Raw genomic sequence first — 15,517 nt, forward strand, 5'->3', positions numbered from 1 at the left:
ATGTTGCCACATGCAAGTCCAACATTCAGTATGCGGGCAAAACGCATTGCCTGCAGCAGCAATTTCACTATGACTATGTACATTTGTATGTATGTAAGAAAAATTTGCATAAAATACCAGCGCGTCAATGTGATAACCACTGTATGTATGAAGGTAAATGCATGTAGTAAAGCCCTTTCGGTCAGTTGGTGGTATCGACCGATGTGACATTGGTCTGGCGGTTAAGAGATTGGTTGCCGCACCAAAATAAAGAGTCACCCTGTTTGCCCCATTCGCAGCCCCGCAACCGCTGTATGTGTACGTCTGTTTGTTGGTCATTGGGTTTGCGCTTATTCACTGCTAATCCCTGGTGTATCGGACGTTGTTATCCCCTTTTAAGCACATTGACGCTCGAAAGGATTTTCCTCACTCGTTGGTTTGTTCATTAACTTGGTCGACCGTCCGGTGCCTAAGAGCTCCGCAGTTTCGACTGTGAAAGTGAATGATGTGCCTAATTTATGGTATATTCACTTTTCTATGCATGTATGCGTGTACTATTTATGTATGTGAGTTTGCCACATATATGGACACAAGCAAGGCTTAGTGCATGCAAGACATGTCTGCTTGTGGTGCAAGTGTGTATGTGCACCTTAAGTGAATATACTATACATATAGATGTGTGTATGTATGCATTTTTATATGTGTGTATGCTCAGATTGGTCTATGGCAGTGACTTAAATTATTGGTGCGCATTTTAATTGAGGGTTTTTCCATTCGCATTTATGCGTTTTGGTCTTCATTCCCTTTCTGGGCTGTGGCGTCACCACTGCCAATATTTCTCTTAAAACTGCAAATGAAACTAATTTATCTAGCAACTTGTGCAGAACTCAAAGAACTACTACATAAATTGAATTTTTTCTTTGTGGTATTGACATTTTTCACTTTTCGTTTCGCATCAGGCAATTCGAGAAATGGAAAATTGAGTGCATAATTACAACCGCAAAGTTATTATCATTTTCGCACCATCTCCGCATCTGATGAGTTATTTCCCCTTGCCTGCCTGCCCCAACAACACTTCTTTATATTATTACTAAATTTGCTTCTTCTCTCTTACAGTTGATTTTCGTAGATATGTTTGTCAATTTCATTTATTGCTCTCTTTTCAAAGTTGCTGCTGCATTTTGCCTCAACATTGGTGTCCTTAGCATTGTCACTGCCGCCCTCCAACGCCTCTTGTGCTTTCTCCACCACATTCGTCTCATTCGCCACTTTCCCCTCGCTTGCATCCTTTGTTTCGCTCACCTCTGCCGCTTCGCTTATTGCCATGTCCTAAGGATGCTTCGTATAATTGTTGAGTGGCATTTCATTGACCATGGTGTGCGCGACCTCTTTACCCCTGTCGTGTATTCCTTTGTCGTGCGTTTCGGCCTTTTTCTTTTGCGTCTTCAACTTTTTATGAAATTGTAAAAGAAGAATAAAAATAAATAGCGTCATCGCAAAAGATTTACTCAGTGAAATGTCAATGTAGTTACTCGTCTTATTGTCTCTTCGAAATTCTGATGTGGCTCTACGCGTTTCATTGTGCTGCAAGCTTTCAACTTTTCCGAGGACTGAAAATGAAAATTGTAAAGGAAAATAAGTGATGCAGTAAATTTTTAATAATTATTATTTTAATTTAAATGGTCAATGCGAGTATGTATGTGTGTACGTATTTGCCTTCACTACTATCAATACGTATGCCTTCTCCTTCTTCTCATATACCCCCCTCTAGTTTTTATAAATATATAATTCGTTCTACAACAAAAAATATATAATGCACAATAGTAAAAATTAAATAAAATAAGTGTCAAAACTTGCTACTTTTTAACCAAAATTTTTATAAATCCAAGCTTAAAGCATTGTACAAATTAAAAAAAAAAAATTTAAATTTTTATAAATTTAAAAGTTTTTAAGAATCTTTTTGGGTACTCAATTCTATAGCAAATTGGATTTTAGTACAATAAAGTGCATGTTTCATATAACTAAAAATTATCATTGAATTTTGTAACGATGCACCGAGCATTACGAGTACTTTGTGTGGAAGAAGAGACGTGACACCTCAAAACAAAAATGTTGTCAAAAATCAACGCGATATTTGAGCTACTTTAAATTTACACTTTGGTATAGCGGAATTCAATGATTCGAAAGAGCAAAGGAGTTGTTGCGCTTCCACGAACGTGGCGAATCTCCTAACATTGTGTTTGCTGATGAAAAAAATGTCCCAATTGAGCAGTTCATAAACAGTCAAAACGATCGTTCATACGAGAATTTGGGCCTACGTATGGCCACTCGAAGCAATTTCCCATCGCAAGTAACGGTTTGGGCCGCAGTGACCGCTGATGGACGCTCTCCAATCGTTTTTATCGAGCCTGCTGTCAAAGTGAATGCGACTTATTATCGGGAAAATGTTTTAGAAGCTGCTTTAGAGCCGTGGACACGCAAACATTTCGGTCGTAGACCATGGACATATGTTAAAATTGTAATCATTTTTGAACAATTTTGTCTTTGAAATCAATAAAAACTAATTTCTCACAAAAAAGTTATGGTGTTTTGAATAGGTAATACTTCATATCGTTCACACTCTAGTTATTAAACGCACACCTCCTTCAATTTGTAGTCTGTTTCTTGCTGATGTTCCACAACAAATGGAGCGGCCTAAAGTTTTATGCCAACTTTGAACGACAGATAGTTTCTTTATGAGGAGCTTTTTCACATCATTCATTAAATTAACAAATATTTTTTCTTTTTTTGCTTTCTCTTCCGTAAGAGAATAGAAAAAAATATTTTCCTAGAAACCTGCGCTGAGGTTCTACAATTGCAAAGAAAGTGAACTGTTACGCACGTGCCTTCTTCTCTCATGACTTATTGGCCTCTTGGATAAAGTTGTTCTTAATTATAAATTTGCTCATGGCCATAGGTATCACAATGGTACATCTACCAATGAGCAGTTGAAAGTAGTGCCTTTCCTGGCTATCTCATCGGCTTTACAATTTCCCTCAATATCTCTGTGGCCAGGAATCCAAATAAGGCTGACCTTGAATACGACACTAATATCGTTTTGGGCTGCGGGGCATTTTTGTGCATTTAATGGATGTCTGGTTATTCGAGAATATATTTATAGGAGTTTTTGTTACGGCATTCGTATTTAGATACGTAGCCAGTTCTTTTATACCTAGAACCTCTGCCTGATAGACGCTGCATTGATCTGGTAGTCGAACTGATAGTTCAAGTTCCTTGAAATTGAGAATCTAAAGAAAGTCTAGTTTAAGAAAACCTAGAAAAGTTTTCTTCAGCTAAATTTTAAACTTACGTAAATAGTAGTAATTTATAAGAAGTACCTATACGTTAGGTAAAGCAATATGAAACAAAATATTCTGACCAATTTCGTGAATGACACGGCATACCAACTTCAACAAAAAGTTCCTGGAACAACCTTCAGGTGACGCTCTAAGTTAATTGATTTAAATTATCTTTCATCAAACCCATCATTACTGGAGACGAGACGTGGGTTTATAAATCAAGCGTGTGAGTGGAGAGCTCGAAATGAACCAAGGCCAAAAAACCAAGTCGTTTTCAGGTGTGCATAGTTTGAAATACACTTGGAAAGCGAAAATTTAACTGGCACATTACAGACCTCGAAAAATTATAAGCCATATTTTGAGATGCATTAAGGCTGGGTGCCAACTGTGGTTCCACGTAAAAGCGTTCTACGTTTTTACTTCTTATTGAGAATATTCAATTAATTTAAGTACGCTAAGTACTCAAAAGAATTTTTTTTGGGAAGAAACTATGTCATATCTTGACCAAGGTGAAGCAGTAACGGTTGAAACGATTTTTTAACACTCTCCAGTTCCTTTTCGTTTGTAGGATTTAAAGTACTTGTATTTGTAGCAGATGTTGAAGATTTATCTTTTCAATACCCTAAGCTAACTTAAATCCTCATGCCGCCAGGTGCGAGAAGTGGTTTTGCCATACGTGAGAGGAGGTGAAGCTTCAAATCCTTTCTTCAAGGAAACTTCGAAAGCTCTTACTTTCTCATCTAAGTTTTACTTGACGTTATGGTTTTATAGATATGTTCAATATGTGTCAATTTGTTCTTTTTGGGTTTTCATAGGGGTTCGGTTTCTCAAGTTTGAGATTGATTTCGAAGAGAATCCAACTATGGTCCGAAAAGGATTGAAGTACTTTGAAGTCATATTTTTTTATTTTTTTTTTTGTATGATAAAAGGTACGACAAGTATACGTAAAAGTTGCTTTATAAATTCATAATTTCGTTAGGAATCTAAAAATTATTAACCCGCCATAAGTAAAAGGAAAGAATAATGACTTCAGGCAGCCATCGTAGCCGAATGGGTTCTTGTGTGAGTAACATTCGGTACAGCGCGGGTTCAAAATATTATGTTTAGTCTTATACGCCACAAAATTCATTCAGCACGTGGTTCGTAAAAAGTAAAATGTAACTTTACAGGAGACCTGAAAATTAACAAATGCTGTACAGGTATTAAGTCAGGTAACTACGTGCTCAAGTTTAGATAATTCCGCTCTTTTAAGTGAATTCCCTGCCATTCTAATCGTTCGGCTACGAATCATTTTGGAACACAAGGATGGGCATACCTATTATTTTCATTGCTCCCAGAAATTATTGTGGTCCACTTTTTTGTTCTAAAGAAAAAAATATCTGAAAACTGTATAAACTAAAAATGAAGTAGTAAGAATACGAAAAAAAGCAAATTCATAAAAACTACTTAGTGAATTATTTCTTAACTACTTAGGCGGCCGCCGTAGCCGAATGGGTTGGTGCGTGATTACCATTCGGAATTCACAGAGAGGTCGTTGGTTCGAATCTCGGTGAAAGCAAAATTAATAAAAAAAACATTTTTCTAATAGCGGTCGCCCCTCGGCAGGCAATGGCAAACCTCCGAGTGTATTTCTGCCATGAAAAACCTCCTCATAAAAATATCTGCCGTTCGGAGTCGGCTTGAAACTGTAGGTCCCTCCATTTGTGGAACAACATCAAGACGCACACCACAAATAGGAGGAGGAGCTCGGCCAAACACCTAACAGAAGTGTACGCGCCAATTATTTATTTTTTTTTTTTTTACTTAGTGCTTTTATATGTTTTTTGTAGTAGTATGAACTATTTGTTTTTTGATCTAATATCATCTTAAGGTAGATTTGCAACCAATCTGGTTACCCAGCAACAAGCTTAAGACTTTTATAGATGACTACTAGAAAAATAATTATTTAACACCTATTCAAGTGCATTGAAAAGCCAATGAAAAGCTCGGCAGCCATTTTCGACTCCTGACGCAAAAACTAATTAATTTTATTTCACCACCATAATATTCTCTTTTATAATTACTTATAATAACTACGTAAATATATGTATGTATGTACTTTAACACCTACAACTTTAAAGTACTTTAACACCAACAAAATTAAAAAGAATATTCAATAACTAAACAATGCGAGGAGCCTTGTGTGTGCCACCGCTGGTAGGTAGTAGAATGGAAAAACTTTCTAAAGGAAGTAAAATCGACCGAACAGAAGATTAGCGTGAAAACGCGATAAAAATAATAATCCAAACGACACCTGGAACAAAAACTTTTTCCACTAGCAAACAACAACAGGAAAAAAATTCTCTCAACCGCTTGTAAATACTTGGCTGGCTGGCTCTGTAGTACAGCGCTTGGTAGTCCGCTCACTTACTAACTCACTTGTCCATTGAGATACTCACTTCAAGTTTCAACCGTCAGTTAAAATCCGCCATTCAAATCGAGATTCAAAGAAGTGGTGAAAGAAGTACGAGGAAGCTGCTGAACTGACTAAACGGGAAATACCAACAAAATTGGATCCAAAGTAACATTTCCGTAACAGACCACGTAATGAGCAAAATTCCATGGCATTTAAGCACAGTTTTTAAACAACAACATGTCTCTCACTCCGCTCATGCTTTTGGCAGCTTATTTCTCTGTACCACGCGCACACACACAAACACAAACCACAATACTTATTCTGCAAGTATGTGCAGTTTAATTCAACTTGCTAGCAACTATGAACCTTTACCTGTTCGCCTTTCTTTCTTTTGCTTTTCGCAAGAGGATGGATGCCAACGATGTGACTGTATAGCATAACAACAATAAAAGCAATAATATAAAAATGACAAGAACAATACTAAGCAGTTTGAATGAAAATGAAAGGCAGTTGCAAAATAAACTCCCTCCCAAGGTCCGAAATGGAGTAGCTTTAGAAATTAAATTGCTGTCATGCACCAACAACAGCAACAACGGTGATGACCAAACAAAAAAAAAATTAGCATTGGTTCTCTCAGACCAGAGTCTTGCGCTAGTAGTCGAAGTTTGAGTCCGAGTCCATGTTTGATTGGCCGAGCTCCGAGCGCATTTTCCGGCACCTAGTGCCCAGTTGAAGGATTTCAGAAAAAAATGTATCACAAAAACGTGGTCGTTGGCGGCAATAACAACTAAAACATAAAAATGTAGTACAAACCGCAAAGGACAGAATACAAAACATCAGTGGACAACCACAACAGCAACATCAAAGTACAGGGTAAAGGGTAAAGGGTTAGAGTGCGCGCAGCTGAGGGACGTTGCGAGAAGTTATGCATGCTCACTTTCGAAAGGACATTGTGTCAAATACAAACAAACATGTCCACTATTTAGCAGACAGCCGAAGCAAACGACAACAACAACAGCAGTGACAGTAACCAAACAAGCCTTCTGAGCAAAAACAAAAATAACTAAAAATAAATAGCGATTAAATATTAAATGAACAACCGAAAAAGGATTGACAAAACTAAAAAACAAAACAGTGAAAGGTAAAAAGCCAATAAAACAAAAAAAAAAAACAAAAAACAGAAAACACAAAGCATTCCCTAGAGATATGGTAAGAAGTCAAGAATATAAATGCGAACAAGAATTTGGCTACATTTACACCTCTGCTTGTTTATTTGGGCAGGTATCTGTTAGGAGGCATGCGGGTTGTGATACCGAAATACAAATCTGCCATAAATTAAAGAACTATCATACTTTGGGTTTGATGCATTTGCATTAATTCTAATGAGGGGCTATCTAACAGAAAGAAATCGGCTTGTGAAAATTGGAGCTGAGCTCTCTCGATTAAAGTCGTTCTTGTCAGTTGTACCTCCGGCGTGAACCACTGGCAACTGCTTTTTCATCAATGATATATTTAGTGCTTTTCAGCAAATAAAAATTAATGCTTTTGCGAATAATAGCCAGCTTTATTTATAAGAAACTCTTATCCAAACATTTGGCTTTTACTCTAGTCTCATTCTCTTGGGCTTCAAAAAGTCTCAAAACGTATCTCAATTCTACATTTATTCCATTTCTTTACGTTGATGGTGCGGCTCCTTAAATTTCTTACGAAAGTAAGAAACCTTGGTTTTGTTTTGTTGTAATTTTCAGTTTAACGAATCATCGAAAATTTCACACTGATGTTTCCATATTACAAACGCGAATGAATTTTGTTCTCTTGGTGAAATAATCCCTTAAGCGATTTTGTCCGAGTTTAACACTAAACCTACCGATATTTTATGTATTCCTATTCCTACCAAAGTGGGTCAAATGACCCGTCTTAAAAATATTATATACATTATTAAGATCACATATATTTCTCGGTAAAACAATTAGAAAGAGAAGAGTAAATCTTGAAAAATACATTCGATGTATTTTTTAATAAAAGTCGTGATGGCAAAGGACGATTCAATAATGTTATTTCTAAGAACTTCTGACAAAAAGTTTAAAATGGGTCATTTGACCCGTCCATGGTAGGTTTAGTGTTAACAAAGCGCGCCAGTCGTTTCTTTCTGGTGCTAATTGACACCAGCAAAGCCAAGCAATTGACACCAGATACATCCAGGCAAGCCAAGTTCTTCTCCACCTGATCTTTCCAAAGCGAAGGAGGACTTCCTTTATTACCATCAGCTGGTGCCGCATCGAATACTTTCAGAGCCGGCGCCAGTAGATCTTTATTCCCAGTACTATATCTACGGGGTGTGCTAAAAAAATAAGGCGAATTTTCCAATTTCGCGGGCTATGTACATTCGACTTTCGATCATAATTTTTTTTATGTTGGCACACCACTCGTCTCGAAGATTTGTTTACGGTTTTAGCAATATATATTAGCATATTTAGTTTGTTTATGGGAGGCATAAATAATGTAAGTAGTCCACGAAATTTGAAAAGCAAATTTTTAAGCATTCAAAACATCGATTTAATGGATCATCTGTCTTACAGCCTTAATTTTGATTGATTTCTAATGATTTCTGTTGGTTCCCAAACATCACAGATAAAACGCGAGGTCCACGTTCTTTAACACCTATAGAAGCTTTTGAAGCCCTTAAGGCCGGCAGGGCAATTAGATGTCCTAAATTCAGTAGTTTTCGTGAAGCGTTGTAGGATGAGAAAAAAAACAATTAGCCAAATGAAGTTTTGGGGATAGTTTAATATATATTTGAACTAAAAAAAAAATTTGTACAATCTCCAACAATATATTGTAAGCCGAGTTATCAATAGATTCCCAGAGCGCCTGTATCCAACTTCTGTACAAGATACAACTTGCAATTTTCATCTGAAAACAAAAAAAAAAAGATTATTAATTTTGATGTAATTATGTGTGAACTAGAAAACATCCAAAAACTTTTTTAAGCGACTTTTTTACCCAGTTGAAGAGTTTTTTTCCTTGAAAAACCACTTTTTTTTCTACCTTCCCCAAAAATTCGAATTTTACGTGTTTCTTAGTTCACATCGAAGATAATTACATCAAAATTAATAATCTTTTTTTTCAGATGAAAATTGCAAGTTGTATCTTGTACAGAAGTTGGATACAGGCGCTCTGGGAATCTATTGATAACTCGGCTTACAATTATTTTATTTATTATTATTTTATCAATCATTATTATTTTACTGTGTTTTTATTATTGGGTGCGAAATATAAATGATTACCTTCGTACGCAATCATATTTTCTTGTTTTCTTTCTACTTTTTTATGGATATTCATGTATATCAAAATTTTTTTATTCAATTGATTATCTTTGTTGTACTGTCAGCCTTCAGTTTATGTTCTTATTGCGCTAATAAACTGATATTAAATAAATAAATAAAAACTAAATAAACATCAGATGCAATCGGTAAGCATTTGGTTCTACTTACACACTAGCTGGCTAAAATTTAGATTATACCTGCAACTCTTAAACCAAGGGTGGGTGATAAAGAAAACACCCTTAGCTGTGTGGCAAAGCAAACACTAACATCTCTCTTCTGTACACTTCGCAAAATGAGAAAATATTGATACTAGTTAGGATTTTTATCAAGCAAAAAGCTTTTTGTTTCTCAATGGAAATATTAATAAGCCATAAAGCTCTAGTGCATAAGGCTTTTCCCCACACTGTGGTAAATAACGTAATGTAAACAGAAATCTACTGGCCTGTGTGAAATTGAGTCTTCTACAGCGTAAGTAGATTATAATACATTATTATTTATGTGTACTATCATCCCCAGCAATTGGAAGCATATATTCCCGTTTGCAGACAATTCACTGAATCTATTTTTTCGTCAAATTTACATTTTTCGTTAAATAACTATAGCACCAAGACTTATCTAGCAAATAATTAATAGTAATTAATCTTTTGACATTTTAATATATTAATTTCTCAACAAAAATAATTAATATAGTATCCTAAAAAACATATAAATCCAAGTACAATCATATAAATCTGGTTTTAATGCATAAATTCTGGTCGAAAATGATCAGGCCTCGAAAAACACCAAAGTAGCCTTTCTTAGCTTTTTAGTTTGCTTTTGTACGTTTGGGGCTTAATACGAGAACTTTACTTTTTTATTATTTTAAATTGTATGTGCTTTGTGTAACAACTACTCTTTTTCAATTAAGTATTCCGATCAATGAAGTACTCCGATGTTCAGCAAAAACGTTTCTGGCTTAAATGTATCGGTTGGTTTTTTACCTGCATGAGAAGATTCGATATCGATTACTATAGTGTAAAAGCTGAGAATGGCAAGTTTTGTTGGCACTTATTTTCTGTAAGGTTTGGCAAGTCATAGTGAATCGTTTAATGCTAGAAGAACGCTTCAAATTGTGGAAATTTACTCTGAAAAAAGTCCGTTCGCGAAGTTCATACTGTACTTCGGACATTTTAGGTGCGGTTTACACGCTGGCGGCATCATCGATACTTATTTCTTTCGAAATGCCTTTATGGTGAATGGAAAGCGCTATCGAGCCATGCTGATTTAATTTTTGTTCCCAAAAATTCATCAGCTAAACATTGACGACGTTTGGTTCCAACAAGAAGACTCAACTTGTCATACAACGCGCTTAACAACCAATTTATGGGACCAATCGAATGGATCATGTAACTCGTAACTGTGGCGGACATGAAATTATCTACCAGATTATAATAAAAACAATTCCTTCCAACATTTTTATTTTCATTTTAAGTTCTCAAAATCTTAAGAAATCCCCAATAAATAAAAAAAATTATAGAAATTGTTTTCCTTCCACTAGCAACATAAAAGAAAGCAAAAACATTCTGAAGTCAGATCCACAATTCATGTCTACCGCTCTTATCATTTCATAAGAGTTGACTTACATATATTGGCGTCGAAGGCTGAATATTCTTTTCTAGAAAGCACATAGCGGTGTTATAGGTATATAAGAGTATTTAGTGATGTATTCGACGGGGCTAAATCTTACAGTTTTATGTGAGGTTTTGTAGATGGAATATGTCAGAGAATTAGATTCGGCAATGCCCAACAAGGATGTTTCTGAGTGGTGGAAGGTCAATTAGATCATAACTTTCCGTAACCGCTTAGGTACGCAGGATTGTATTGAAATCTTTTTGTAGTATATCGAATAGTATTTTAGCCCTTCTTAAGAAGAAACCTGTTTTTTGAGTGGGCGAGACTATTGAAAAATCTAAAATTCAAAATTTTCGACTGCCCCTAGTACGCTCTCAAGTTTTCTCTCTCCGGCTCTTCGGCCTGCACTGCGTATACGCAATCAATTGTCTGCTGTGTGTAGTTGTATTTAAATTAATGTACGTCCCGCTTCATTAGGATGTCTGTGCAGCCTCTCAATTCCGCTTTCCAAATTCGTATTAGTTTCAAAAATAGTGTGACCTTTTAAGAAGCTCTAGGTATTTCGAATGCCCGTTGAATCAAAGTCCTTTCAAAGAAACTCTCTCTAAAATTAAAATTTCGCATTTTTGCCACTGCGGGATAGTGTTAAATTCTCTCCAGCTTTCTTTTAATTCTGAAGCTGCGGCAAAATGTACCATTTGCTTGCTGTGCATTCACATAAGGCAGTGGCCAGTGATTGTACCCACTACAGCGTAATTGGATACACGGTCAAAGGAAATTAGTGATCTATCTATCTTGTCTCGCTTCGCTAATGAATTGAGCCAGAGTAAAAGAACATCCGCATTATGGGCAGAGTTTAATTTAAGACTGTTTTCCGAGTTATTCCTGTGTCTGGGCAACAATTCTTATTACACTTGTATCATAGTCCACTACCAGCTTAGTCAAAAAGTCGTTTTCAAAAATTAAGTGAATGATGTCATTGCACCAAAATCAGTGTTGTCACTCTATGTGGATGAACCTTTTAGGATTTAAAATTTTTTAACGATATCTAATATATAAAAAATAGTATTAAGAATCATGAAGCTATAATTAAAGGTGATATAAGATATCTAATTTTCATCCTGTGTCAACCATCTTGAGCTACATAATAAGTCGGTGATGTACTCTTGGAAATACTACTTTATATTTCACAGCAAATTTAAGGGAAAAAGTACTCAAAAGCAGAGAAATGAAAACTTTTGCTGAAAAGTTAGCAAGCGATAATGTTTTTGTTGTGCCACAAAACGTGGGCAAAAGGTGGCGTTAACTTTGTCCATGTCCTAAAAAATAAAATGAAAAGAGAAGATTGCGTAAAATCGTGCGACACTTAATTAAAACCAGGCGAAAAAGTTGGCGTGTATCATTTTTCGGCAACGGGGCAACAGGGCGAAGGGATGCTCTTCCGATGCCCATCGAAATTTTGTCATCCGGTTCATGCTGTGGTTAACGCATCTACGCAAACAGACTAATTTCTTTTTATTTTAAAAATGTAGTTTATTATCGTTTAGTTCAAACGAATTTTTATTTAGATCGTGTACTAATTGGTGTGCGTGTCACCTAAATTTGAATAGAATTCGCCCATCTTAAGTAACTATAGAGTGGGCCATGTAAAATTTGCTTTTTTAATTGGCTATAAAAAAAAACGAATCAATATTTTTTCAAACTTTTTTTTTATTTTGAAGATTGAACATTGTCATTTATGAATAAAAAATAATATCGTTCAAATGACTGCCACGACTGGCTTTACAGTAGGCCATTCGATCAACCCAATTTTTAAGAACATTTTCGATTGTTTGGGCTCCAATTTCATGAATGGCAACTTCAATTTTGTGTTTTAAAGCATCAATCGTCTCTGGATGGTTCGCAAAGCATTTGTCCTTAACGGCTCCCCACAAAAAATAGTCCAACGGACTTAAATCACAGCTCCGAGGCGGGCAATTGATATCGGAATTCAAAAACGGTAGCCAAAAATTCGAGTGTAACTTTGATAGTGTGACAAGTTGCACCGTTCTGTTGAAACCAAATGTCGTCCATGCCATCCTCTTCAATTTTTGGAAACAAAACCTCGTTGAGCATGTCGCGATAACGCTCGCCATTTACTGTAACCGCGGAAGAAGAAGAAGACTCACCACTTTGGAAATAGGTTTTCAATAGTTACCAATTTTGTTCAAGCGTATAGCGTCCCATTTCGTAAACGTCAAACCTTTAAGTAAATTATGAACACATTTGACATGTCATTTGTGTTACCATTCTCAAAAAAATAGGTGGTTCAAAAAGCAAACGCTATATGGCCCACCCTTTAATTCTGAAATACTTTCCGAGGGGCAGATTAAATAGGTGAAATACCCAACCAAGCTTGGGACGATATGGTACAGGCAATGTCCAAATTCGTACATTGATTAACATACAGGAGAATAGGAAAAATATCTTCTCTGTGGGAAAGTTATAGCTTTTAAGATATGCGTAAGTTTTCAAAGCTTTGTTAAACGTACCGAAAGTTGAAGAAATTGTTACAATCTAACAACTAAGTTGAAAATACTAAGTTAAACTGTATTTTATTTCTGTATGGTTTTGATTAGCACAATTGTTTGTCAAATTACGAGCTTTTTCACCCTAAAATAATGATTAGTTTGTAGGTACTTATTGTTTTGACCACAAATAACGTTTATTATTATTATTAATTTTTTTTTTTTTTTGTTTTCGAATACGCCCAAGTAATATCGTTTCTCTCAGAAATAAAAACTAGTCTTTGAGCTTTAGTTTTTCCGGCAAATCGACAGACTCAAATCGCCACGCCTGCCCTAAATTCGGGAAAATTTCGTACTTTCGTCACATAGAGAAAATGCGCAACATAGTCAGATAAAAAATTATCAAAAATCTACTATAATTTTGAACTACTTCTACCCTGCATTTTATTGCACCATAATTTAATGAGCTCTAAACTGCGTATGCACTTTTTTTTAATTCTTATGGAAAATTTTGAAATTTTGATGAAGATCTATTGAAATTTTATAAATCTGGTACAAAGTTTGAAACTTTGATTATTATAGTTTTCTTTATACGAGGGGTGCCTTTTATATGTCGGGATTTGGCAACCCTGGTATTGCAATCTGGCAACTGACAGCTGTATAGCAAAGTTTGACATTTTTTGGCTTTTACGTACTCAGAACGTTTTGAAATACCAACGCTATTTGTGTTGTTTACAGTAACTTAAAAGATTCATCTCGGTCCAAAAATGGAATTAAATCGTGAACATTTTCGTGCGATTATTTTTTACAACTTTCGACGTAGATTAACTCAGCAACATTGCATGGATGAACTTAATTCACTTTTTGGCGATGAAGCTCCATCAAGGACCAGTGTTTATCGATGGTATGGTGAATTCAATCGTGGTCGTAGTTCGCTCCAAGACGAATTTCGTGAAGGTCGTCAAAAATCAGTTGTTGTTCCGAAAACCATTAATACTGTGCGCGAACTGATATTGCAAGATCGTCATGTGACCTATCGAGAGATTGAGACAATCTTAGACATTAGTGGGGCCAGCAAACATTCAATATTGCGTAAACATTTGACACCACACAATTTGTCAATCGCTCAAAAAAAGGCTCGTGTCGATTGGTCGAAGGAAATGCTCGAAAAATACGATCGCTAGGCTTCGAAACACGTCTATGACATCGTGACAGGTGATGAATCATGGATTTACGCGTATGAGCCCGAAAGTAAACAGCAGTCGACTGTATGGGTGTTTCAAGATGAGCCAAATCCAACAAAAGTTGTTCGCGCACGAAGCACTTCCAAGCAAATGGTCGCCTGTTTTTTCGGAAAAACTGGACATGTCGCAACCGTACCACTAGAACAACACAGAACAGGAAATTCTGAGTGGTACACAACCATTTGTCTGCCAGTTGTCTTCCAAGAAATTAAGAAAACAAATCGCCAAAGACGGATCACTCTTCACCAGGACAATGCGAGCTCTCACACATCGGCTCAAACAACTGCATTTTTGAGCACCCAAAACATCGAATTAATGGGTCATCCGTCGTATAGTCCTGACTTGGCACCAGAAATATGACTTCTTTTTATTCCCGTACGTAAAAAACAAACTGAGAGGTCAACGTTTTTCGACACCTGAAGAAGCGGTTGCGGCATTCAGAATGCATGTTTTGGAGGTACCTCATTCAGAGTGGCAAAAGTCCTCCGACAATTGGTTCAAACGCATGCAAAAGTGTATAGATCTTCATGGAGAATATTTTGAAAAACAATAAAGTGATTTTCGATGATTAAAATTTGTTTTTGTTCTCTAATCCCGAAATATAAATGACACCCCTCGTAGAATGAAATGTACTTTTATCACAAGATAGTTGAAATTAAAAAATAAATAGACGAAACTTGTCAATATGTGCTGGTTCTGTAAGTTTGCAACAGAGTTCATTTGTATTACGCATTTTTTTTTCTTTAAATTTGACTATGGTCAATCCTATATTAACCCTTAACGGCTGAGAGCTTTTTTGTAATGCTCGCCCATAAGACGATGGTAAATTAGTTGTCATGATCTTGACTGAGAGCTTCATTGGAAATATTGTTGTTTTCTTCACTGCGACTTGAAAGGCATCGAACTTTTTTCCTTTTAGCTTGCACCAAATCACTATCAGAACTGCTATTATCATCGGAGTTATATTCACATTGAGGAAATTCTTCACAAACACTTCAAATCAAACATACACTCGTTTTCACTTTTATTATTTTCATAATCTTCGTCTTTATGTATTTTCTTCATGATCTATTATTTGGAATTTTTATTATGTTTATTTATTTTTAAAATAAAAATA

The 15,517-nt window shown here is 35.9% G+C and overlaps 1 protein-coding gene across 2 annotated transcripts in view; it reads right to left on the reverse strand.

The window, feature by feature from the left end:
• Positions 1 to 1,308: 1,308 nt before the first annotated feature.
• LOC128855048 (uncharacterized) overlaps positions 1,309 to 15,517 on the reverse strand; it is a 43,152-nt gene continuing 28,943 nt past the window's right edge. For both annotated transcript variants that reach the window (XM_054089632.1, XM_054089633.1), the window contains 2 exons: positions 1,512 to 1,589; positions 1,309 to 1,428 (listed from right to left, as the gene is read on the reverse strand). In XM_054089632.1, coding sequence (XP_053945607.1) covers positions 1,309 to 1,428; positions 1,512 to 1,589 — 198 coding nt within the window. The remainder of the gene's footprint in view (positions 1,429 to 1,511; positions 1,590 to 15,517) is intronic.

Source organism: Anastrepha ludens, chromosome 2 (genome assembly GCF_028408465.1).
Source record: "Anastrepha ludens isolate Willacy chromosome 2, idAnaLude1.1, whole genome shotgun sequence".
Taxonomy (NCBI): Eukaryota; Metazoa; Arthropoda; class Insecta; order Diptera; family Tephritidae; genus Anastrepha; species Anastrepha ludens.